The sequence below is a fragment of the Dipodomys merriami genome, unplaced genomic scaffold (genome assembly GCF_024711535.1).
Source record: "Dipodomys merriami isolate MVZ:Mamm:240054 unplaced genomic scaffold, mDipMer1.0.p SCAF_31, whole genome shotgun sequence".
Lineage (NCBI taxonomy): Eukaryota > Metazoa > Chordata > Mammalia > Rodentia > Heteromyidae > Dipodomys > Dipodomys merriami.
In genome coordinates, this window is record NW_027204604.1 from 2,292,712 (window position 1) to 2,319,517 (window position 26,806).

The window sequence follows — 26,806 nt, forward strand, 5'->3', positions numbered from 1 at the left end:
AGTGTATAATAGAAGCTGATAATAGTAGATATTGGTGCCTAGTACTGTCTCCCTAGACCAACAATGACTGATACATCCATTAAATTTCAGTCCAGGCTGATTGACTGAGTGGATTTATATAAATTAAAAAAATACAGGTCAGATGCCTTTTCTGATAGAGTGTAAATGAGAAAGAGGAATATTCCTTTAATCTTCAAAGGAAGAAATCCATACGCAAGGCTTTCTCATCAATAAAGGAGGACAGCATCACTCTTGCAGGCTTTGTCCCATAAGTTTTAGTTGATAGACAAATAGTACACCAGGTTTTCCCCCCAGTTTTTCCGCAGAAGGCAATTTCTAAATTAGCATATGTGGTGAAGATTTTTCCCAGCTTATGTGGCAGTTTGTTCATGTGCTTTCTAGAGAGGAAAGGGGTAGGAATCTAGTTCCATTTTTATTTCCAGTGTAACAAGTGAAAACAGCATTAGTTAAGGAACAATGACTTTTATTCGTACTCATTGTCACTGCCTCATGTCCATTTGTCCATTGAAATGAGCCACTTATCATTCTTCCAGGATTTTCCTCTTTCAATATCAAGAGTTATGAAAGGAAAATTCCATTTTTTTCCCCTGGCCTTCCATGACAGGCAGACTGAAGATTGTGGTCATTTGGATTAAAAACATATCCATCACCACCAGCCGGCAGGTTATTACGATGTCTCCTTTGAATATATGAATGCATAGACTGCATGGTGGAAGTCTAAGAATGCCAACTTTTTAGATAAATAATTATCCCATTGGTGATGTACAGCGTATTGTTGCCATATTTTCTCACTTTTACAACATTCTTGCCCTTATCACCCATAACATAAATCTTTTGTTTTCATATTTAATAAAACTACCAGGGCACCAACCCCCTGTTACCCAGTACACTCAACCAATCACACAGCATCATTTGACTGTCATTACTTGTTTTTATTTGTGGCACATATTTTAGTCGACTGTCTCGTTTAAGCTTGACAGCACAGTTGATACAGCAAAGGCAGGTAAATAAGCAGATGACCTTACTTAGGTGCTACCTATGACCTCTGCCTGCAGCCCTCAGTTCCTGAGGTTCCAAGTCCAGAAAGATGAATGGAGGAATGAAGTTCTCAGCATCAGTCAGTGGTATTATCTGAGACTGCTCATCTGTCAGCTGAATTTTGGAGGTGGGGAAAAATATGTATAGGCTAGAAATATGTAGTAGCCATGTCTCAAGAGACTCATTTCTCCTTAGCCATACTTCCCTGAGTCACAGATTCTTAGCTATAGGAGATGGGAGCGTTCCTCCATGTCTCATGTATAAGATCTGAGAATTGCTGAACCAGATACATTGCCTCAATTCCCATTTTTTCTCTGATCTCTGTTTGTATCTTCCTAACCACCTCAGTTTTCTTATCTGGAAAGTGACTGCTTATCCACTGACCATTACTTACTACTTTTTTTCCAGTAAAAGAACAGATCCAGCTCTGTGGGTGGGATCAGCACCAGATCAGATGTGTTCCAGGACACTTGAAATCATGACTATCTGATTAGTTAGCTACTGGGCAACAATGGCAGAGAATTTCTTGACATGTCCTTTTCTTCTCAATGACTCCTTGGCTTTGGAAAATAAAAAGAACTAGCTTTATTTTGCTTCTGGAAAACAGACAGTGACTGTCATGGTAGAACCTCACCTAAGCAAGCTGGGTTCTGGGATGGGACTGCAGACCCATGATCTGGAGAACGGTTGTCTTCACTACTTTGCATGACACAGGAATCACACAAAGGTAGTTTTCATGTCTTTTTTTCCCCCAGAAAGACTAGTCTTCATTCATAAAAATCACTTGTTATTCCTGAGGTGGTAAGAGTTAAATTTCAAGTGCACTGAGATGTCTGGTTTTCCATGTGCTTAGTGCCTATGATGGTCAAATGTAGTTGTAAGATGTTGTCTCTAGATGTAAGTCCCTCAGATTTTTGTAGCTGTTATCCAAGTGAACTATGACTCATTAGGTTTCTCTTGCATTATACATTACTTCCATCACACGCACACAGCTACACACACACACACACACACACACACACACACACACACGCACACGCACACACATGCACACACACACACACACACACACACACACACACACACACTTCTTTGTATAGCTTTCCTTGTGTATGTGACAGTCCTAGGGTTTGAACTTAGGGCTTAGGTGTTATCCCTGAGCTTTTTTTCTAGTGTTCTACCACTTGAGCCACTGCTCCTCTTCTGGCTTTTTTTGTGTGATTAATTAGAGATAAGAATCTCATAGACTTGGCTGTTTCTGGCTGGTGTTGAACCATGATCCTCAGATCTTAGTCTCTCAAATACCTGGTATTACAAACATGAGCCAGCCTCTTTTTGTAGCTTTTTGACCTTCCATGAAATACCACAATTTCCTTTGGGAAATTCCTTGTAGCCTTCCTTCCCAGCCAGGACCATGCCTCGCACAGAGTGAATACCACAGATGTGTGAACTGACTGAATGGAAACTGTGCTATAATTTGAGTTTACCATATTAATCTCAGGCCCTGAGAAATTAAGTCTTTTTTTGCCATACCATGAACTAATAATGGTGGAAAATTAATCAATCTCAGATTACACTTCCTAAAGGTTTCATCAAACAGAATCCACCTCCAAACTCAAAAGATGAGTCATGTTTTTGTAAGGTATTTCATGTTAATAGAGATTTAGATTTCAAAGTGACAAAGATTTGGTTCAAAATTGAATTACTGTATTGTCAAAAATAGTATATAATTTTAGAAATAATTTAACTTTGCATCATGTGTTAAGCTTTTCAAAAAATTTTAGGTCTTTTTTGAATTTCCAATTCCTGTGTGTTACATAGGATGGTACCATAGATTGGTACTGCCATTTTAATAATTAGATAAGTGAGACACAGTAAATTAATATGCATTAATTAGACATACCAATACACTTAATTGATCACAGCAGATAAGTGGTCAGGAAGTTCGACTTACTATCTAACTCCAGTTTTCCCTGATGTGAAATGAATCCATTTTTTCTTATTAGAAAATAGTCATTTCATCAGGTGAATGGCAATCATGATTCAGTCTTTTTTCTATGATATAAATAATCACAATATTTTCTGGGTTGTTAACATACATTGAGTTTTCAATGCCATTCTTTGTTCTTAGGCATTTAAAAATCAAGGCTTTTTTTTCTTTACTTCATATTACTTTAGTCATGTTTTTGTTTTGAGTTCAAATAGGACAGGAACATCTTATTATTATTTACTTAATATACAGTTGTTTAAGGAAAAAATCTATAGAAGAGTAGTAAATCTAGGAGATTAAAGGTGTAAACCACAATTGCATATGATGTTGACTATTATTAAATCTTTTTGTCATTTTGTTATGTAGAGGAAATTTAAACATTAATAATTCAAGCTGGATTTGTAGCTCTACCACAGCCCCATTTCTTCATCTGTAACATGAAAATGTAACTTACCAAAAAGAATTACCTTGATAACCATTGGAGACCTATAATGTCTTTCTCCAACCATAGAAGAAAAAAAAGACTTTCAAGTTTTGTTGTTGGGATACAGAGAAGTAGGTCAATATTTCTTGAGAGTATCATCTTGAAAATCCCATTGGTCTCCAAGACATGTCTAGAGAGAATGTTCTCAAATCTATCTGCACAGCTTCTTCATGATCTTTGCCTCCTGTTCTCTAGAGCAGGATATATATATGTGTGTGTGTGTATATATATATATATGTATATATATATATACATATATATATATACATATATATATGCATACATATATATACACACACACACATATATATTACTTTGTCAAAAATTTTAGCTTGGCTGAAATTATATATGTTATGGGTGGATTATCAGAGGTGCAAAAATGTTTTGATGTTGCTCATGGTATTTTTTGTACTTTTTTTGGTGGTACTTGGTTTTAAATTTATGCACTCATGTTTAGTAGGCACTAAGCTATACTTGTCACCCTTTCCTCCTTTCTTCCTCTATCATCACTGTAGTTCAGCTCTTTCTTGGCTTCCTAGTTGGGCCTTAGTTCAAAAGAGGTGATGGATTTTTGTTTATGAAATTTCAGGCCTAACACATCATAGGAATGAGTTAATGAATGAACACACAGTATTGGAGCCTACAGTGTCTTTAATGAAAACTAAATTTTGGTCCTGTCTCTTTTTTTTTTTTTTTTGAGTTATCATCAATGGTTTTCCATTGCTGCCAAAGTGATACATAATTTGTATAGTATGCTATTCCACCATCTTGCTTTGCTTGATTTTCCAGACCCATTGCTAATCCTAAATCCCTGAGTGAGCATAAAAACCAACTTCATTCTCTGTACCTTCCCTGCAGGTCATTATCCCCACCTAAAAAGCTTCTTTTCCTCTGAGCCCACACCATCCTTCTTAACCAAGTGCTCTCTGCATGTATTTCCATTTCATCTCCACAATTGTCAGCATCACATACCTTCCAGTGAGAAGATTGGGTTATTGAGACTTACAGTTAACATGTCAGAGCTACCTTTACATTTGTAGGTGAACTCAAAACCTGGGTCTTCTAATTTAAAATTTTTAAAGTTATCTTGCTACTTAATGAGTAGACTTTTTTATTTTATTTTACATCAGATCTTTTCATAGGCTTATTGGCACTGAGGAGAATTTTAACTAACTTTCCTATGCTTGTTTTAGCTCACTGGTCATTGAGATGTGTATGGTACCTTACAGATTTTTATGAACAAAGTTTAGTTTAGGATATTAGTAGTCTGACATTTACTCTCTACAGTTTCCTTTGGGGGGGGAAAGGCTGTGTGAATCTATAGTTCTTCATAATACAAGTAAGCATAGGGTTAAACTTTAGGAATATGAGACATGGAAACATGCTCAGGTGGAGGGATAGAAACATCAGCATATACATTAAGAACACTGTCTTTTTTAGGGGACCAGGGGTCTTGGAATATAGTTCTATGGAGAGGTGTTTACCTGGCATCAGCAAAGCTCTGGGTTCCATCTCCAAAATTGAAAAAAAAATGCTTTTTAAAAGTGAGATTGTAGCCAGGCACTGATGGTTCATGCCTGTAATCACAGCTACCATTCAAAACCAGCCTGGGAGGGAAGTCCCAGAGACTTTTAGCTCCAATTAACCACTAGAAAACCAAAACCGGAAATGGAGCTGTGGCTCAAAGTGTTAGAGCACCAGCCTTAAGCCAAAGAGTTCAAGGAGAGTGCCCAGGCCCTGAGATTGACCCTCCCCCCACCAAAATAATAATTGTAGAATTAGACCCATAGTTTTGAGTGAAAATCAAGGCGTATCAGAAAGCCTGGCTGGAAAAGTGAGGCTCAGTTGAGCATTTTACTGATGAGTAGGAGCTGGTCAGAAAATGAGGCCAAGGACAGGGTAGATAGGATGCCCACAGGGAGGAGGAAAAACTGTTGAAAAGCATAAGCAAAAATGAACTGCAAATCCTGAAGCATTTATTGTGTAGATCGAAGGTTCAAAGTTCCCTTTTCTGCTAACAATGCCATCTAGGTATTTCAAGTTAAGAAACAGCTGGAAAGTGAGCAGTAGATTTGTGGTGTGTGTGTGTGTATGTGTGTGTGTGTGGAGAGAGAGAGAGAGAGAGAGAGAGAGAGAGAGAGAGAGAGAGAGAGAGAGAGAGAGAGAGAGAGAGAGAGAGAGAGAGAGAGAGAGACCCCTCTCTTGTTCTAGATAAACACTGGTTGATAGACCAGTTTTCTTTATTCTAGAACTTTACCAACCAGACTTTTGTAGCATATACTTTAGAACTCTAGCTTGTTTTTTCACTTCATTTCTCCAAGTGTTCTTTTATTTTCCTCCCTACCCTTCTCTACTCTTTTTGAATATATATATATATATATATATATATATATATATATATATATACACACACACACACACACATATATACACCCATTACATATACATCATAACTTTCCCTAGAGAAATATATTTATGGGTGACAATCATATCTGTGATAAATATAAATACTTTCAAAAATATACCAGAATCTCTCTGATTATTTATTGAAACTTCAGGACAAAACTTCAGTTCATTTTCTATAGACTAATAATTCTTCCCAATGCTCATAGAAATATTAAGTAGTGAGCTAGTAATCAAAAAGCACCTATCAATAGCCAAAATTTAATTTTTCCCCATTTTCTATTGTAGGCTTGGGAATCTTTATGTACTGTTGCCTTTCGAGATAACAAATTTTCACAGACTTAGAAGGCAATAAAATATATTTAACACTAAATCTTTACTGAGCATAGTTTAATCTTTCTCTGATGCAGGAAGCACTTTATAATTTTATAGCCCTGCAGGCTCATTATTGTGAATGCCGGTTATTATACGGGATAAAAGATAGAGGACATCAAAAGTATCTACTCATGAAATCTTAGATGGAAAAAGGTTAGTGTGTATTTATCCATATACATCTCCTTACTTTCAAACATGCATTTTTCCTCACTTTTCATTTCTCCAAGTATTCTTTGTATTTTCTACCAACTCTTCTCTTCTTCTTTCTGAATATATACATCACCCTCTTGAATTTCCTTAACAAAAACCCAATTTCAGGCTTTCTCAGTGTGAAAACCATGACAAAGTGATTTTATAGCCAGTTTTGAAAGTGACTAAAACTTGACAACAATTGTGTTTTATGACAACCTTCGCTTTCATGTCCCTGGCCTACTTTTATATCATCAGTTTTGGGCTTTTTTTAACCCCCAAATATGAACAATTTTGTACCTCTGCATTGGATGAAAACAAATCCCCTTTTCCAGGAATACATTTTAATGGAAGACAGTCTGGTTCTCTTAAGTCACCAGAACCTTAACACTTTAACTCTATAATATTCAATTTCTCACTCACTGAGAACCAAAGCCTTTTTTTTTTTTTTTTTTTTTTTGTGGGCTGTGTTCATAAAGGTTGGGGAAGAATTAGTATTATGGAACTAAACCAGATTAAGGGGGAATGTGAATTAGATTTGGTAACAGATGGTGCTGTGGAAATTACAGGCTCTTCGCGAATGGCTGGGTGCTCTGTCTCTCCTGTTCACACACTTGATAGACGGGTATAAATCACAGCAATCCTGTCTTGACAGCCAATTTCAAGAATTTGATCTGGTTAAAGACATAGCTTTCCTGCTCCACTCACCGAAACCTACTTCTTCTTCTTTTTTTTTTTTTAACACAGCATCTTGTCATATTTAGAAAAGTGGTCTCACCTGTCTCTCCTTAATGAAAATTTTCTTAATTACTGTTTTAGCTCTTTAGTGTTAATTACTTTTTTCATTCAGCCTGAATTTTCCTAATATCACTGAGGGATTTTTTTCCCTTTCTCCTCCCACCACCCTGCTCCGCCCCAACTGTTTTTTTTATTCACACATATGTTTTTATGTTTTTTCCAAAAAATGCTTTTCATTGTCAGACTTCCTGTCAGAAGCATTATTTGGTAATTGCTATTTGAAAATCCTAATTACCAAAATCATTATCATAAGGAGACTTTAATGTGATACAATCCCAACTCAGGAAAAAAATCAAAACACAACTTTCAAGGTGTCAGAAGCAATCACTAAATAGAGCAATTATTTGGACAAAATTGCATAAAGTTTTTTTATTTTTACTTAGAACCAGTTTGCTTCTAGATTGGCCCTTGGAAAGATCCAGGAAATCAGAACTAAAAAGCAGTCTCCTCCCAATGCAAGGCCTCTAAATGAGAGGCTGGAAATATTGAACAAATTGCATGGCCCCCTTCCATGCTGGCCCTCTGGTCTGCACGCTCAGGAGACAGTCCCGGGGTTGCCTTTAACAAATCCACGTGTGGCATTGAACTCGAGACCTATCAAGGAAAAGGAAATAAGAAGAGAGGGAAAAATCACTCCAAAAATGAAGAGAAGATTCTTTGAGCCAGCCACGAACAGTTGGTAGAAATGAAGCCTCCTACTGGCAGTCAAATCAAATGTAGTAACAACTCAAAGGCTCCCTGCTGCTTGCTGACAGCGTGGTGTCCCAAGCTGGGACAAACATTCACTTAAACACTGATTGCAGCGAATTGCCCTTTCCACCAATGCCTCCCACCCAATAAAATAAAATAACATAAATAACAAATAGTAATAATAATGAACCCAAAAAGAGAAGCCTTGTAGGAAAAAGGAAACAGTAACAAGATAAGACTCCTATTTCCCAGCTCCCCCCAGCTTTTTTGTCCCTTTGTAGCCCCCCCCGGGGAGTGATTTCTCTGTTGAACATAGTTGTCGTTTCACTATGAATTGTATCATTATTCCTCCACCCATACACACACACATGCATGCACACATGCAGGCCCACAGACATGAACAGATGCACACACATATGTGCAGACACACAATCACAGACATGCACACACACACATGCATACATACACTTACACACATGGCTCTGCTTGGCAGCAGAGTATGCTTTTATGCCAGGACATTTGCTCTCTGAGTCTTTATCATCTTACTCAGAGGCCTGTGTTTTGTTTTGGTTGGTTGATCGTGAGGCTTGAACTCAGGGCCTAAGTGCTGTCCCTTAGCTCTTCAGCTCTACCACTCTGAGCCACAGCACTCCTGGTTTTCTGGTGGTGAATTGGAGATAAGAGTCTCATAGGCCTTACTGCCCTGGCTGGCTTTGACCTTTGAGATCTCACTCTCCAGACTAACTAGGATTACAGGCATGAGCCACCAGCACCTGGCCAGAGTGCTTTTCATTTGAGTTTTGTCAGGAAGTATGATAGCAAATCCTCTTTACAAATGAGGAAAGTAAGGGGGGGTCTTATAACTTGCTTTACCTTAACCAGTGCCAGTGCCAGAGAGAATCCTGACTTCTTACTGGGCTGCCAGAAAGCTAGGCAAAAGAGAAGACAGGCAAGCTCTAAGAACAGTGGAAGTCTTTGTCTTTATTTACTTATTTACTTATTTATTTGTTGGTCATGGGAATTGAACTCTGGTGTTGGGCCCCTCAGCTCTTCAGCTGCCTGAGCCACAGCCATCACTTCCAGTTTTCTAGTGGTTTATTGGAGATAAGAGTCTCGTGGACTTTCCTGCCCAGGCTGGCTTTGAACCATGATCCTCAGACCTCAGCCTCCTGAATAGTAAGGATTACAGGCGTGAGCCACTGGCGCCTGGCATGTCTTTTTATTTTTAATTAAAGTCGGTTATTTGGAATAATAAATGAGATTTAGAAAGTTTCTTCTGCTGGCTTGTGTTTGGACCTCTGAGTAGGCCACACAGCCAGCAAGTCCCTCTGATCCAAACTCCTGGCTCTTTCCTAGCTATCTCTTGATTTCCCTGGCTGTCATTTTACACTGCCCAATAATCCCTTTTTACAAAACACATCCCATCACAGAACAAATCCTTAGTCCTTACCTTCAAACTATGGTTTGTGTACTTTGCTTCATCTTCGATTCAGGCAGCTAGCTCACTAAAACATTTTAAAACAGTGCAACCAAAAAGAATGCCCCCTTCCCTACCCACTCTGCTTTTCTACATCAGCTGAACAACACCTGAGACCACCCCCCCCCCCCCCGCCGCCACGTCCCACTCCAGAATATAGTCCTAACTTCTGCTATCATCGACCACCCAAGACCAGCTGCATTGGCATGCAGATGTTAGCTGCTGCAGATTAAGCTAGTAAGTTAAAACCATAAATATAGTTAACTACTGTCTGGCATGTCCATATGTCCCTTTACATTGCAAGTCCTTCTCTGATATAGAAATTCTTCTATGTGCTCAATTCAATGCTGTTTTGTTTTGTTTTGTTTTCTATCATGATTCCTCTCCAGCATTTACATGTAGCTACTGTAATTCACCCTGTGTCAGAGTAGATTTTGGAGTCCCACACTAAGAACACTGTGCTGTCTCAATGGGGCAGTTGCTTTATGGGTAGTTGTAATGGCTTTTGCAAAACATTTTCTTAATGACTGAAGGGTGGCATCATCAATATTCTAATCTCAGTATCCCAACAGCAACTCCGGATAGCATTCTTCTTTCCTGTTTCAGCATAGCAAAGAGAAAGGGAGAGAAATTCAGGCACCCTGGGCTTTCATTGACCTGGATTTGATTTGTGAACTCCGTCACTGGAGTATGTGGGAAAAGCATCTACATTCGATTGCCATTTGTAAAGATCAGTTGCATAGACTTTCCATGAGTTGAATGTCTGTTTATTTCGTCTCTAGCGAGAGATGCCAGGAGAAGGTCTTCATTTAGCTGTCAGCCCCCCGCTGTGCTGACTTCTCTTCCGCTCACTCCTTGACTGCTTGAAGACAGAATTGTCTGGACACAAGCAAACTTTATTGATCCATATTTCTGTTTGAAAGACTAGAGATTTGTAGAAGCAAGAGACTATTTCTTTCCTCTCAAAGCTTACGGCAGAGGAGGGCTGATCGTGACACAGTAAATCTCTAAGGCAGAATAAAATGTTACCTTCCGCATATATTGTAAGCTTCATTTGGATGATTTATCTTATGTAGTTTTTCTTTTCTTTTTTTAACCTTCCAAGACCCTTTCTTTTTAGTGATGGTCACCGCCAACAGCTCAGGGCTATTACCTTCCATTGCAGCCCCATAGAGCCACCTAGTAAACTCAGGGATGTTATCTGGGTTGACCCTAAGGTATGTTCTTTGAAGGCCCTTCTGCTCCTTGTACTTCTGGCTTCAAGGAAAGTAACTTGTGTAAACGAAGAAATGCCCTTTAATATTTAAGATAAAATGTTTGTTTCCCTATCAAGTTTCGGATGAAGCAGAAAGTTCTTTCTTTAAGATCCACAGGTGTCATATGATTGGATGGTTGGGAGGGCATCATTAATTAAGCTGCATAAAGGCAAATACACACACACTTGTTAAAATGCTTAATTTGCCTTGATAGTATTGATTCCATGGCTGAAGTTTGTTTAAACTAAATGGTATTTCTCCCCCCTACTGTTACAGTCCTTGAGTACAATCGGGATAATAGCTAATTGCCACCATCAGTTAAATATCATCTTAGTTATAAAGTAATGTCGTAAGAATTGATCTGGACTTGGCAGTAGAGACCAGCGCTCCCTTCAAAGCCGATGTAGATGATTAGCCAGAGTTTGAAGCAGAATCATGGTTCATATAAACTGTGTGTATTTTATGGACTTATAGCTACTCTATTACACGAGTGCCCATTATATTAAAGAAAAGCTCAGACGGTTAATTATGCAAAACATCATGTATGCAATTACCTAGCATTATTATGCATTTAACAGTTTTATTGATTTGCCAGTAGCTCACTTACTGTATGTAGAGCCATAGACAAGAGATGCTCACCCCTAGGTTGAAACAGGGCCAGGAAAACAAGCTAAGAACAAATGACATTACTAAGCGTCTCTACATCAGATCGAATCCTTATATACAGAAACTGTCGACAATCACAATGCATAACACATTGTGATATCACAGGACTGGTTTCTTTTCCCATTAATAAAATTTATCAACCAGGAAGCATAAAATATCTTCTGACAATACAAATGGAAGCCACTGTGTTTTTCTATATCTAAAATAGTACACATAACCCCACAAGGTGATCAGCAGTTCATAGACGAAGCAGGGATACTGGTGTTTCTACATGTATTGCCTAGCACTCATGTATTCACCACACCCTAGCTCTTGTTACAGTTGAGACTGTGTTTAGCACATTATTCTTATTTTTCTGGGCCTTCATTGCTGTAAATGAATGGATTCCAAACATTAGAGGTCACTAGCTAGCATATGGGATTTGAGTGTTTAAATCAGAGTAGTTGATAAACCTAAAGTCAGAACAAAGTTGAAGAAGACAGGACCATTAAACTGTAGGACCCTAGAAAGAAATAAGGTATCAATAGGAAGTCTTTCCTATAAGGATTTAGTCATTAGGTGCAAGTTCTAGTTCGTGGAGCACTTTCCTTGAAATGCCTATCCAGACAGGAGAAAGTAGTCAAGTAGTCCCTTCTTTGTGATAGTTTTCTTTTTCCATTTTTTTTCTGTGTGGACAGTGCCTTAAAGAGCTAGAAGAGCTTTCAGCTTGGATAAGAGCTCAAATTCAATTCACTTTCTTAGCAGACTGACCTCTTGTCTCCATTGTAAATAGCCGCATCTTGTCAGCCACGAAGGCACTGCTTTGTACATAAATGTGTCCTCACTTCTGCTTGCTTTGTCATATGTAAGATAGCAGAAATAGTCACACAGGATTCTTCAGATATGCTGTACTTCCAAGTAGGATGCCTAACCATCTTGGATCAATGGGGACTCAGTGGTCACTAGCACATGGAATTTCAGTATTTAACTCAGGATAGTTGTGACATACAAGAAGTTGCAGAGAGTCTTTTGCAGCAAATGCCTAACATTTTTGCTAAAATAAAGCAGCAACACTGAGTTGGGTGCCAGTGGCTCACATGTGTACTCTTAACTACTCAGGAGTCTTGAGATCTAAGGATTATAGTTTGAAGCCAGCCAGGGCAGGAAAATTCATGAGACTCTTATCTCTAATTAACCACCAAAAGTTGGAAGTGCAAGTGTAGCTAGAGTGGTAGTGTGCCAGCTTTGAACAAAAAAAGGTAAGCAACAATGCTCAGGCCCTAGGTTCAAACACCATTACTGGCACACACACATACACATATATACATAGATACATACACACACATACACACACACACACATACACAGCAACACTGAATAAGCATGATTCTATTATAGAGAAATCTGTTCTATTAGATGGGCTCCATGTTATCCAAGATGGCTTTAAATTATACATAAATGTGTACATACGTGTGTCCATGTGTTTTTATCTTTCAGAGCACCTGGGTCAAGATTTACCATTCTTCCTTTAAGAAAAATGATCTCCTCCATTGGGTTAACCAGGCAGACCTTAAGATATTTCTTATTAAAAGAAAAAATCCTTTCTCTTCCTTCCCCAACTAAGCCAGTGTACCTTAATGCAATGATGATATGTTAGACCCAGCAGTTGTCAAAGCATCGTATTACTGTGATGCCGTAATGACACCCTGTCTCTGTAAAGTAGTCATGTTTTCTCAAATCACACGTTGCACCGTTGATTTCTGACATGACACTTCATTCGGTTGCTTTCCCTTTCTTCGGCATCACCATTCTCTGACAATAGCAGCTGCTGCCCATTTTGTTACTAAGTGATTCACATTTTGCCACTTTACTAGAGTGCAATTAGTTGAAGCAAGGGTAGAAAAAAAATTCATTGTAAAGTAGAGGCTTGAAGTTGTAACTCAGGCTTGCCAGGGTTGCTGCTGGGGGTCACAAGCTCTGAAGCTAACCTCAGGGAGCTGTAGCTTTAATTCAGAGATTTTCCTCAAAAAGCATTTACAGAAAAAGAAAAGAGAGAGAGGCTGTGAGAGAGAGAACTTCAGGCTACTGAAAGCTTTATGCTTTCTATTTTATTTTTAACAAAAATATTTAAGTAGATAGCCAATCACATGATTGGTGATGGAGTTAATGATCTTTTTCCAACCCTTAACATTCAATGAGAGGAGCTGAATTTACAAACTGGCAGTTTTGCTGGCTTCTGGGTCTTTTACATAAGACACATTAGGAAAATGTTTGCATTTCTCATGATAATAGTTACCTTTACAGGACCTTCAGGATGACAAAAGCAAATAAAAAAATAGTGACTTCTTGATTTGACATTAATTTAGTCTGTAAAGGTGTATGCTACTAATGTAAGTATAAGAGAAGTTTCAGAATATCTAAACAAACAAGTAGGCATAATAAGGCCATCTGTACTAAGAAGAATTGTTTCACAGTTCTTTTAGACAATCTCACTGTGTAGCTCAGACTGGCCTTTTTTTTTTTTTTTTTTCCTTTGGTCGGTCATGGTGCTTGAACTCTGGGCCTAGGCGCTGTCCCTCAGCTCTTCAGCTCAAGGCTAGTGCTCTACCACTTGAGCTACAGCGCCACTTCCAGTTTTCTGGTGGTTTATTGGAGATAAGAGTTTCACAGACTTTCCTTCCCCAGCTGGCTTTGTACCGAGTTCCTCAGATCTCAGTCTCCTGATTAGCTAGGATTACAGGTGTGAGCCACCAGCACCCGGCTCAAATGGGCCTTGAACCTGCGATTCTCCTGCCTCAGCCTCTCTACTGCAGATGATAGGCATGTAGATCCTTTTATCAGAGCGATCAGAAATAAATTCACATTTTGCACAGAATTTGTGTGAACAACCCATCTATTAAGCACTTGTATTTCATGAAAGGGATAAAAATGCATAAATCTAGGCAACATTATTTTTATATCAGCCTTTAACAAAGCAAAATCTTGGCTACCCTTTTTGTGTGTGTCAGTCCTGAGGCTTGATCTCAAGGCCTGGGCACTGTCCCTGAGCTTTTTTTTTCATAAGGCTAGCTCTCCAGCACTTGAACCATGGCCCCACTTCCAGTTTTTTGTTGGTTAATTGGATATAAGACTCTCATGGACTTTCCTGCCCAGGCTGCTTTTGAACCTTCATCCTCAGATCTCAGCCTCCAGAGTAGCTAGGATTATAGGCATGAGCCACCCATGGCCAGCTTAAGTGCTGGCTACTCTTACGTTTTACCTTTGAAATGTCCACACTGGACATTTACACATGTGTATGGAAATTCTAACTCCTTTCAGTTCCCTCATGTTCACACATTTACCTGGATCTAGGTAGAATCACTGATGACAATTAATGATAATTATAATATAAATTGAATATTAAGTTCCCAATGATCTTGTTTTCCCCTACAGCAGCAACTTAATTGATTCCTGTTCTCTCTCTTATTTCTCACTTTTTTTAATGCTTACATATATACACAGTTAATTAACTCTCAAGAATTGCTTCTTAAAAAGTCTATCCCCTGAGAAGTTTCATTTACTTGATTGTTCATCTCTAGCACCAAAGATAAATTTTGCCCTTACAGACCCCGAGGCAAGAATAGAAAACACCTTCTGTTTTTGTGCTCATTTTCAGTGCTGGTACTGGGATATGGGTACTGTCCCTGAACTTTTTCTGTTCAAGGCAGGAGCTCTAACCCATGAGCAACACTTCCACTTCTGGCTTTTGGCAGGTTAATTGAAGATAAAAAGTCTCATGGACTTTCCTTTCCAGGCTGGCTTTGAATCCTGATGCTTAGATCTCAAGCTCCTGAATAGCGAAGATTAAGGCATGAGCCACTAGCTCCTAGCTTAGAAAACACATTTTTATGTCGAATAAGATACTCAGGATTGTTTGAGAACATGTCTTGAACTGCATTGAAAGTGGTTCGTTCTTAAAGCACTGAAATTTTAAGAAGGCTGCTAAATTCATAAAATGCTAGTTCTTACATTAAAAAATGTGATTTTGCATTTAAAAATATTTTCAATGATGAAGATTAAACCCAGGCTCTTGTTCATCTGAGATGGGCAGGCTGTGTGCTACTGAACCCTGCCTCCCCCCAACTTTCTGAACATTGATTTAGATCTACATTTCCCCCAATTTATTCTCAGGGTGTTGTGTGTGTTCACAGATTTCTGGAAAACGGCTTGTCTTGTCTTACCCTTTTCATCTGTCCTTCAAAATAAGAAAACAAAAGTCACCTGTATCGGGCTTTTTAAATAAATATTTTCCCCACACTTCAACACGTTATTTCTATTCATTTCTTTCTTAACCAAATTTAGACTTTTATTAACCCAATGTGACCTAAAATTTCTGCATTAACAGCACAATGTGAAATTGGGTTTATTCTCTTCGGCTGCAGATAAAGCCATCATCTTGAAAATGGCTCTTTCTGACAAAAAGGTGTTCTTTTGAAATAAAGTCTTATTCACTGCATTCCTCTTAGAGTTAATGTGGGTTTTAGTGCCTCTAATTTTAGATTGAAGTGAAGTCTAGAATAAAAACCCACCAGCTGACAATTGAATTTATAGATAGTTGTGAATATTTCAGGCTTGAATAATAGAGCTGTAGAATTTCAGAGACAGAGCGCAAGAGAATTAAGGCTAGCTGTAGTTTTAGGTTCTAATGTCATGGTGTCTAGGAAGTGTTCAGTGTAGTGAGCTAAGTAGTAATTAGGAGACAACTGCGTGCTTTCAGAGATTGTGTTTAGGTGTCACATGAGCCGTGGGGATATGACTTAGCAGGGCAGTTTGGTTGGTCCTTTCTTCCTACTGGGTGCATAGTGGAGGGAACGGCTGAGAAATGAAAGCAGTAGATCTGTGTATACCATCTCTACCCTTGGTTGTGCCGCTTTTTACCTTCATTTTTAATTTTTCTTTAAATCAGTGAGTACCATTTGGATCTGTCTTGGCTTTGAGACGTTTCTACTCTGGACTTTGGAGTCTGAAATGAGTTCACATCCCACCTCTACCAGTTCCTTAACTGTCTGGCTTTTAAGTTTCAAACCGTCTGAAGCTTAATTTCATAAAGATTACCTCTTGGGTAATAACAGAGGTCATCTTTGTAAAGCATGCAGCTTGGTGCCTGGCATGTCAGAATCATTTAATAAATGGAAGACTTATTAGTATTTACTTTGGGCAAAAGGCATTAATTAAGGAGGTAGTTCATGACTAGAAAAGAAACGCTTACAACCTTCGAACAAATCCAGTTTACTTCATTCACTTATGGATAAGTGGGCAGATCAATGAGAAGGTACTGCCAGGGTTCCCAGGATTTCCCTGGAAGCTGTAGTCAAAAAGATTATCCTGCTGGCATCGGGGTTATTGCTGAGTTATAGGCTGACATTTTGGATGAGACAGCTGACTGAAGAGTCCCCAGTTTTTGGAGACTTTGAACAACATGCCTTTGGCACATACATTTGGCCGATATAGCAAATCTGAAGCAAATAACTGTCGTATACATGAGAGAGTAATTCCTGGCCTTTTCTCTCTTAAATGGAGAATCTGCAAATTTTACAAGTCCATGAAAGAAAGCCTGAGGCGGTGAAGAATAAGGAGGAGAGTGAACTTAGAGGGGCTGGTGGGGGAGGGAGAGAGGAGCATAGGGGAAATGGGGGGGGGTTGTGATCGGTAGGGGGCAAGGCAATGCCCCTCTGGGAGACAGAGGTGGGGGAGGAGAAGGAAAGAGAGAGAGAAAAAAGATGCCTTTCAGGCAGATGGTGAAAGAGTTAATTGTCATTGCTGTGAGAAATTCAGTGCCAGAGAGAGGAAAGGGGAACAGCTATGGTTTAGTAGCCTAATAACTTCTAACTCTAGTCTAAGATCATAATGTATGTGCGAGCAGTCCGGTAATTATAAGGTAATAAGTGAAGTGGTGGTATAAGAGCTCTAAATTAAAAGGAATTCACAGGGCTGCTGTAAGTCAGTGCCGACCCGCTTTCTTTCAAACGTTGACTTGAGGAAAGTGCTTCGCCCTGAGTGCAAGCAGGGAGACAAGGAGAGCGATCTATTAATTACAACGCTCATTAGTAGTGACGGGTACAAGGCAGCAGATGCTGGGGGGGGGGGGTGGTCGGAGAGGACAGAGGATGCTGTAGTTCGGGCTGGTTGAGGGGGAGACTTTTTCTTTTGCTAGCTCTTTGAGTATAGGGCAAACACAAGTGGGTGAGCAAAGGGAGATGATGTGTGTGTGTGTGTGTGTGTGTGTGTGTGTGTGTGTGTGTGTGTGTGTTTCCTTCATTTCAGCACACCCTGATACTGCTTGACTTTAAAAAGCAAAGTTCCACAGTGTGAAGGAGGAGATTCTTTGTGCTTGGAACTGTTAGGTAGACATTCCTGATAAGAAATTCTTGAGTGTTCTACCCTTTTAAGGAACAGAACAATGGGGGAAGGGAGGTCCGGAGGAGAGACTGAAATCCTGTGCAAAGGTAAAATTCATTAGACTTAGAGTGGGAGCAGCCATCGTATCACTTGATTCTAGGGTGACTAAGTCCTCAAAATTCCAGCAAATGACCATTACACAATGGGATTCCCATAAATCAACCTTCCATCAGGAAGCAATTATCTAAGTCCCTTTCTCAATTGTCACTTCTTCATTCTATCCTGGGCTCTTAGAAGATTCTTAGAGGTTTTGTGAACAGTGCTTTTGCTTTATGGCTAAGTTGAAAGACAATGGCACCAATTCTATCTTTGCATTTAATTACCTTTTGAGAAATTCAATGGCTTGTGGATCCAACAAAGAAGTAGATGTGCTTCTTGTAGATATGAGGAATTGAGGAACATGATATCATTAGATACTTCATCATACTTCCCTCCAAGAGATGTTAAAAGACAAAAGGGAAAGAGAAAGAGACAACAAACTTTGATACATTTCTGCAGTACTAAATATGGAGTGTGAGATTTATGACTTACTGAAGGCTCAGATGGCTTTTAAAGATTCATCTGTTAAATAATGGCAGACCACAGGTGAACTCTCTCTCTGTCTCTCTGTCTCTGTCTCTCTCTCTCTCTCTCTCACCCCCCCCCCCCACATACCTATACACAAATGTATTGATCAGTGCTGGTGATCAGTCAAAAAGCTTTGGAGCCTTAGGAAGTAATTCATAAGTACCAGCTAGAATTTTATATTTGATATCTTTATACATTATGAAATGGCTATGAAATGGGGCGATTTCAATAAAGAAACGACATGATTGAGGATAGATTCCCGATGTGCTTCAGTTAGATCAATAAAAGACACAGTTATGCTATGGAAGCATGCTGACAAATAGTAATTACAGAGCTGAGAATCATCTGTTCAGTCTTGAAATATAAGTTTGGTTCTGCTCATAATAAAATGCACGCAGCACGAGAAAGTGGGAGAGGTAGAGTGAGGATAAATGACATTTTTAGAAATGACACGGGCTTCACCAATCACCACCTCTTCCATTGATAAATTTAGAATCTAGAGTCAATTTGGATATTGACAGTTGTACACTGGGAGTAAAGGTAAAATAAAGGCAAGGGGGGCCCTTTAGAGCGTTTGTTTATGGCTTGTCTTATGCTTTGATGTAACTCTGGCATGCCCTTGTGCTGATTGCCGTCTTGTAGAACAAGAGATATTGACTGGAGAATGAGTGAAGTACAGTCTCTACTCCCCTACTCTCCCCTTCTCCCCCCACCGAAACACTCTCAAAGAGCAATACACATTCTTCTTTTGGTTTTCCTCCTTCCATCTTTCCTCTTTACTTTTTCTACTATTTCTTAAAATTTTTATTTATTCATTTATTTTTGTCGGTTGTGGGACCTGAACTCTGGGCCTGGGCGCTGTCCCTCAGTTCTTCAGCTCAAGGAGAATGCTCTCCCACTTGAGCCACAGTCCCACTTCTGGTTTTCTGGTGGTTGATTGGAGATAAGAGTCTCAAGGATGGTCCTGCCTGGGTTGGCTTTGAACCATGATCCTCAGATCTCAGCCTCCTGAGTAGCTAGGATGACAGGCCTGAGCCACCGGAGCCCAGCACTTTTTTTTCTTTTGCTTTTTTGTCTTTTTACTTCTGTTGGTCGTTGTATTTGACCCTCTCCTCTCTTTCTCTTTCTCTCTCTCTCTCTCTCTCTCTCTCTCTCTCTCTCTCTCTCTCTCTCTCTCTCTCTCTCTCTCTCTCTCTCTCTCTCTCTCTCTCTGTTCCTCTCTCTCTCTCCATCTCAGGCTTCTCTGCAGAATGTCAAACAAAGATCGACACATTGATTCCAGCTGTTCGTCCTTCATCAAGACGGAGCCCTCCAGCCCAGCTTCCCTGACGGACAGCGTCAACCACCACAGTCCTGGTGGCTCTTCCGACGCCAGTGGGAGCTACAGTTCAACCATGAACGGTCACCAGAACGGACTGGACTCGCCACCTCTCTACCCTTCCGCTCCTATCCTGGGAGGTAACGGGCCTGTCAGGAAACTGTATGATGACTGCTCTAGCACCATAGTTGAAGATCCCCAAACCAAGTGTGAATACATGCTTAACTCCATGCCCAAGAGACTGTGTTTAGTGTGTGGTGACATCGCCTCTGGGTACCACTACGGGGTTGCATCCTGTGAAGCTTGCAAGGCGTTCTTCAAGAGGACAATTCAAGGTGAGTGTTGGACCTGAGAATAAACATCCCATCCCCTTACAGCCTCATAAAGTGTACTTTTCTTCTCCCTGGTTTGTATTCAGGCCAACTATTTCACGTGTGAAATCTATCTTGAGTAGAAAGTAGAGATTAAAATTGATAGTAGAGGATTTATAGAATAATGTCTCCCCATCCATTAATTCTACTTCCACTATTAAGATCTTATGATGATGCAATGATACTAAGTGTTGAATGGAGTTTAAAATATACATTTAGTTGAATCAGGGAAGGGAAAGGGAACAACAGAATGGCGAGACAAAGGACAAGGGCAGCCAATGCAGCAGCGACATACACAAGACAATATGTTGGAAATGATCTGTACAACCTGGGGGGGCTTGAGAGGAGGGAAAGTAGGAGAAAATGAGCGAAGGAGTAACAAGTTTGACAAGAAATGTACTTAATACCTTACTTATGGAACTGTAACCTCTCTGTACATCACCTTAACAATGTAAAACAAAACAGACAAAAAAAAGAACCAATATACAATTTCAAGGGACCCACAATAATTAAATTTTATTATAATTTTTACCACCTAAAAAAAGAGTATAGCTATTATTAAAACAATGGGAGTCTATGTAGCAACTGTGGAAATATACATTTCCATGTTAAATTAATAGTGCTTTTCAGTTCATCTTATAGATGTATGGAAATAGTAAACACTTTAGACCATTGGTCCTCAAATTGGAGCATGTATTAAAATCACTTGGCAGTGTTGTTTAAGTGTAGATTCCTGGATCCTGTCCCTGGAGCTTCTGAATCCTTAGATTTGGGATAGGGGCCTAAGAATTTATAGACAATTCCAAAGTGAGGCTGATTCTGCTAAGCCAAGTTACTATACTTTGAGAACTGCTGCTCTGAACCAATGTGATGGTTTGAGAGTCCTTACTGTCTACTTTCCCTGTGCTTTACATAGGCTTTCCTCATTTTTAAATGAATTCCTCTAAAAAGCCCTCTAAATCATACCAATAAAATTGCATTAAATTATCAAATATGCCTCCAAATTTGTAAGTGATGGTAGCTCCAAACTTTTTAAGTCTTCTGAGTTAGATAAACATTATTTTTCCACCAAATGTCAAAAAGAAACATGAATGCACTTTCTATGTGCACCTTTAAAACTAGTCATCTACAAATGTACAACTCAGTTCACTTTTAAAGATGTATCTATATTCTGAAAGAAAATTAGATTTCATTTTTTTTCAGTCTCTTGTGATAGAAACATGGGGGAAGGAAAGAGAAATCATTTATTGAGGATCCACAGCACACCGATGAATTCTCCTCATACTTTATTATATATATTACATTTATGTAGTTACATTTTTGGTGCTAGTGATTGAACCAGGGGCCTTGCTCATGGTAATAAACATGCAGCCTACTGCTGCCAATTTTCCAGTCTATCTTCTCTTTTCTTTTTGCTTCTTTCTTTTTGCTCCTCCCTCCCTCCCTCCCTCCCTCTCCTTCCTTCCTTCCTTCCTTCCTTTCTTCCTTCCTTCCTTCCTACCTTCCTTCCTTCCTTCCTACCTTCCTTCCTTCCTTCCTTCCTTCCTTCCTTCCTTCCTTCCTTCCTTCTTTCCTTCCTTCCTTCCTTCCTTCCTCTCTTTCTCTCTCTCTCTCTCTCTCTCTCTCCTCTCTCTCTCTCTCTCTCTCTCTCTCTCTCTCTCTCTCTCTCTCTCTCTCTCTCTCTCTCTCTCTCTCTCTCTCTCTCTCTCTCTCTCTCTCTCTCTCTCTCTCTCTCCCCTCTCTCTTTCATTTGAGCCATACCGCCAGGTTTGAATTTTTGCTGGTTAACTGGAGATAAGAGTCTCACAGACTTTCCTGACTGGCCTGGCTTTAAAACACAATCCTCACACAGATCTCAGCTTCCTGAGTAGCTAGGATTTCATGGCTAGGATGATGCTATCGTCATGAGCAACCAGCGTTTGGCTTTCTATCTCCTCCTCCTCCTCCTCCTCCTCCTCCTCCTCCTCCTCCTCCTCCTCCTCCTCCTCCTCCTCCTCCTCCTCCTCCTCCTCCTCCTCCTCCTCCTCCTCCTCCTTCTCCTCCTCCTCCTCCTTCCTCCTCCTTCCTCCTTCCTCCTCCTTCCTCCTCCTTCCTCCTCCTTCCTCCTTCCTCCTCCTTCCTCCTTCCTCCTCCTTCCTCCTTCCTCCTCCTTCCTCCTTCCTCCTCCTTCCTCCTCCTTCCTCCTCCTTCCTCCTCCTTCCTCTTCCTTCCTCATTCTTTGTTTTTCTTTGCCCTGGTCTTAGACCTTGAACTCAGGGCCCAGGCACTGTTCCTGAGATTTTGTGCTCAAGCCTAATGCTCTATCACTTTGAACCACAGCTCCATTTGAGGCCCACATTTCTACCATGTTGTTACTGACTTAACATTGTCATCTAACCAGTCATTGAATCATCTAATGGTTCCTTGCTGGAACTAAGTAAAAATCAATTTATTTGAAGCCTTACTAGCCATGTGATATTCTATTTTTGTTTGTTTTGTTTTGTTTTAGTGACCGTTTGGGGGCTTGAACACATGGCCAGGGAGCTGTCCCTGAGCTTTTGTTTTTCAAGGTTAACACTCTACCACTTGGAGTCATAGTTCCACTTCCAGCGTTTTGGTGATTAATTGGAAATGAGAGTCTCATGGACTTTCCTGCCTGAGTTGGCTTCCAACTGTGATTCTTAGATCACAGCCTCCTGAGAAGTTAGGATTAAAGGCATGAGCCATGGGCAACCAGCTGGCCACGATGCCATTGTTTTTTGTTTTGTTTTGTTACTTGTTTATTTTTAGGTGCAAAACATGTAGTGTACATTAAGCTCTAATACTTTAAATTGTTTTAACAAAAGATAATTCTGAACCCCTGATGTGCATGTAGAGCAGTTTCTTACTCTTTCCTTTTTTTTTTTTTTTTTGTTGGTTATGGGGCAGCTCAAGGCTAGTGCTCTACCACTTGAGCCACAGCGCCATTTCCAGCTTTTTCTGCTTATGTGGTGCTGAGGAATCGAACCCAGGGCCTCGTGCATGCAAGGCAAGCACTCTACCACTGAGCCACCTTCGCAGCCCCTCTTACCCTTTCCTTTTAGGAGTGTCAGACAGTGCAATTCTTTTTTAACCAGCTGCACTGAAAGATCATTACTGTTCTTTGTGACAAAGATTGCGCCATCTCCCACTTTGGATTTGGTTTTCTTTAGTTTTGGGTGTTGGGGATGAAAAACAGAGCTTTCAGGAATGCTATGCATGTGATTTAGCACTGAACTATAACCAGCCTCTCCCTTGCTCCTCTATTTATTACACAGCTACATGGATGCGTGACTGAGAAAAGCAGCAAAGAGTTTACTTATAGCACTGTTTGGAGTGCTATAGTCCTTGTTTAACATGCCTGAAACCCTGGTTTCAATCCCCAGAACTGGAAAAGAAAAAGCCCTAAACTAATCAAGAAAATGTGTGTGTGTATCAAGAATATATGCACATATATTTCAAATAAATATCTGATTTGTACATAAAATATAAGGAATACTTCATAGCCTTGTGTAGTTTTAATTGAGGAACACAAAGGCCAGTTAGTGTAGACTATGTATGAAGGCTCTACACAGCTGTATCGTCATATTTTAAACAGCTGTATTTTCATATTTTCTGGTTCATTATTGGCATATCTTATGAATGTTTACTTAGGAAAATGTTTTATTCACTGAAAGTACTAATATCTACTTCTCTGATTATTTAAGCATAAAATAAAAAATAAATCTTGTGGGTATGGTGATTTATGCCTGCAACTCTAGCTATTCAGGCAGCTGAGACATAAAGGACCTTCGTTCGAAGGCACCCCAGGCAGTATCGTCTTTAAGACTTTATCTTCAATGAATGAACAAAAATTTGTACTGAAGGTATGATTTCAGTGGTAGAGTGCCAGCTGTAAGCAAAAAGCTAAGCGAGAATACAAGGTTTTGAGTTCAATCCCCAGTGTTGGCACATACACATACACACACTCACACATAACACACATGCATGTGTGCATGCACAAAACACATACATCAGGGTTTGAAGTGTTGCTCAGTGATAGAATATGTGTTTGCCATCTATAACACCATGGGTTTGATACCCAGTACTTCCCAAAATACATGTAAAAAAATAAGTTAAAGAAGCAGTTGTGATCTATAGATCACCATCTTTGGAAAATTTGAAGAAATTTCTGCTTCTTTACTAACATTGCAAAATTAAGTATGAAAACACTCCCCTTCAAATTTCTGGTTGGATTTAGCTGCCATTGTTCAGCAGTGTTATAAACCTGGTGGTTACACAGTCAATAAAATTTTAACCATTAGTAATATTTGTTAATTCATCCCACATAGCTCTGAAGCTAACTCAACAAAGATAAGCAAATATTTTGGGGGGTACATTAACAAGTTCCATCTAGTCTAAGATGGAGCAAGAGGTTCTCTGAGTGAAAAACACTTTCTTTTACTTCACACATATTTTCAGCGAGTCCTATAAGCCAGAGTTTCATCTTCTCAACACTTTATCTAAGCTGTGTGTCCCCAAAGGTTGTAGATTAAAATAAATTCCTCCTGCAAATATGTCTTGCCTTGAGAGATGAACAGATTTGGAGAAAGACAGAGAGAGAGAATGAGAGAGAAAATGTATGATTAAGCTTTTCATCTTCAGAATTTTTTGTGGAAAAAGAACAAGAACTTTGTGAAAGCATAGTTTCTGACCATGTTTTTTTTTTTTTTAAATCCTATTGCTTAGTAACAGGTATGCAATAGTTATTTACCGAGTTCTAACTGAAATAGAAAAACTGGAGTTCTGTGCATGAGTATTCTTTAGAATGCCAAATGGCCATCTAAAACTGAGCAGAAGAAAGCACAGGGTGATGTCTGGCAATTCTATGCAGTGCTTGTTTTTTTTCTCCATATTGGAGAGAGAGCAAGTTTCAAGGATTTTGAGCAGGTGACAGAGATGTCACTGTCCAGATTAGCACTCTGGACTTGCCCACCTGGCTGTGTTTGTAGCTGGCAGCTGGGCAGCACTTGGTAAGGCTACCCTGCTAGCTATATCATCAAGCCTCACACTGTGGTGCTTACTTAGCTCCCAAAAGGCAGTGAAGCAGATAAAGGGATTAAATTGTGAAAGTGTAATGTAACGATTAGGGCGGTGATTGTAAGGAAGATTGGAACAGCCCCTCCTTTTTGTGGCCAAAATAGTGAGAGCAATTGAACTCTCAAGATGTCCAAAGTAGCCTGAACATATTGTACGATCACAGACTCTAACTCCTACATAGAAGGGGCCATACAAGGTATGCCATGACTGCAGGAAGCATGGCAGCCAAATTACCCTTGACAGATAGTAGTCTTTCCCTCCTTGCCCTTCCCTTAAAACTCTCCAGGGAATGAGAAGAGATTACGTAACTCCCCTTGAGAACCAGTCCTGCTACTGTCTGACAACCTTAATGGCCAGGGTGTTATGTAAGTGTGTCTGCCTCACCAGGCCCTGGTTCTGGTCTCCTTGACTTGGATAAAGGGACAGATGCAGCCAAAGGCATGTTTATGAGCATCTTAAGAATCATTATTTCCTACTGTGTATTTGAAGGATCAGCTATTCAATGTGTAACAACTATGACATTTTGGAAGTTTGGGCAAGGAAATGCTTGTTCTCTTTTCTGGACTGGAGTGTCGCTCAATTCTAGAATTGAAAAATAAAGCCAATTAATAACTTCAAGAAAATAATAAAGGATGGAATTCATGATTTTTGTGTTTAGGTGGGTTTCTATCATTGTTGTTTGATTGGCATAGTTTTGTTGGTTTGTTTGGTTCCTTGGTTGGTTTTGGTTTTGGTGTTGGTGTTGATCAAACCCAGAGTATAATACTTAAGATCTATAGTTTATTACCTTGAATGGGCCCTGTACTAAAGATGCCTTGTAATGCCTTGGCAGGGGTTTTTCTTGTCTAGATAGAGGTGACATTAGTAAAAGCCTAAATCCCATCATAACCATAAGGCATTAAAGATGAGTCATTTCTTTGGCAGTCATGTGCTCAAACTGATAAGCACACAGCTCTGGGATGTGTTTCTGTATGGGACTGCCCGACTGTAGTGCTGTAGGTGGTAGGCCCTGAAGAATTTATTCCCAATGGAGCCCTTTGCCTTGTGTATTTTATTTATCTATTATTTTTTTCCTGTGGGTCCTGAGACTTGAACTTGGGGCACTGGGCACTATCCCTGAGCCATTTTGCCCAAGGCAAGAACTCTACCACTTTGAGGCACAGTGCCACTTCCGTTTTTTGAGTGGTTAATTGGAGATTAGTCTCACTGGGACATTTTTGCTCCAGCTGGCTTTGAACCATGATCCTCAAATCTCAGCCTCCTGAGTAGCCAGGATTACAGGCATGAGCCACCAGCACCCAACTCTTTGTGAATTTTAGTCTTAGAATATTTGCCAACATGGAAAAAATAACACCTCACAAATGCAAGTGTCTATATGAACCTCCCAAAGGAAAATCATTAAAAAATATTTTCTACTTAGTGTTTAGAGAAAATTATTTTTTTCCCAGTAAATGTCAGCATTAAAAGTCTTAGTAAGTTCTAAAATTAAAATGCAAAGCAATGTGGAAATGTCTAAAATTACTTGATATGAATCTCAGTGATTATTAGCTGTGGATGCAGTATTAAATGGAGAAGTAATGTTTGTTTGTTTGTTTTTGGTCGGTTGTGGGGCTTGAACTCTGGGCCTGGGTGCTGTCCCTCAGCTCTTCAGCTCAAGATGAGCACTCTAC

At 39.7% G+C, this 26,806-nt stretch overlaps 1 protein-coding gene across 12 annotated transcripts in view; it reads left to right on the forward strand.

The window, feature by feature from the left end:
- Esrrg (estrogen related receptor gamma) overlaps nt 1–26,806 on the forward strand; it is a 612,729-nt gene that overhangs the window by 413,842 nt on the left and 172,081 nt on the right. For all 12 annotated transcript variants that reach the window (XM_070041493.1, XM_070041489.1, XM_070041499.1 and 9 more), the window contains one exon: nt 19,609–20,024. In XM_070041493.1, the coding sequence (XP_069897594.1) occupies nt 19,622–20,024 (403 nt within the window). In that variant the 5' untranslated portion in view covers nt 19,609–19,621. The remainder of the gene's footprint in view (nt 1–19,608; nt 20,025–26,806) is intronic.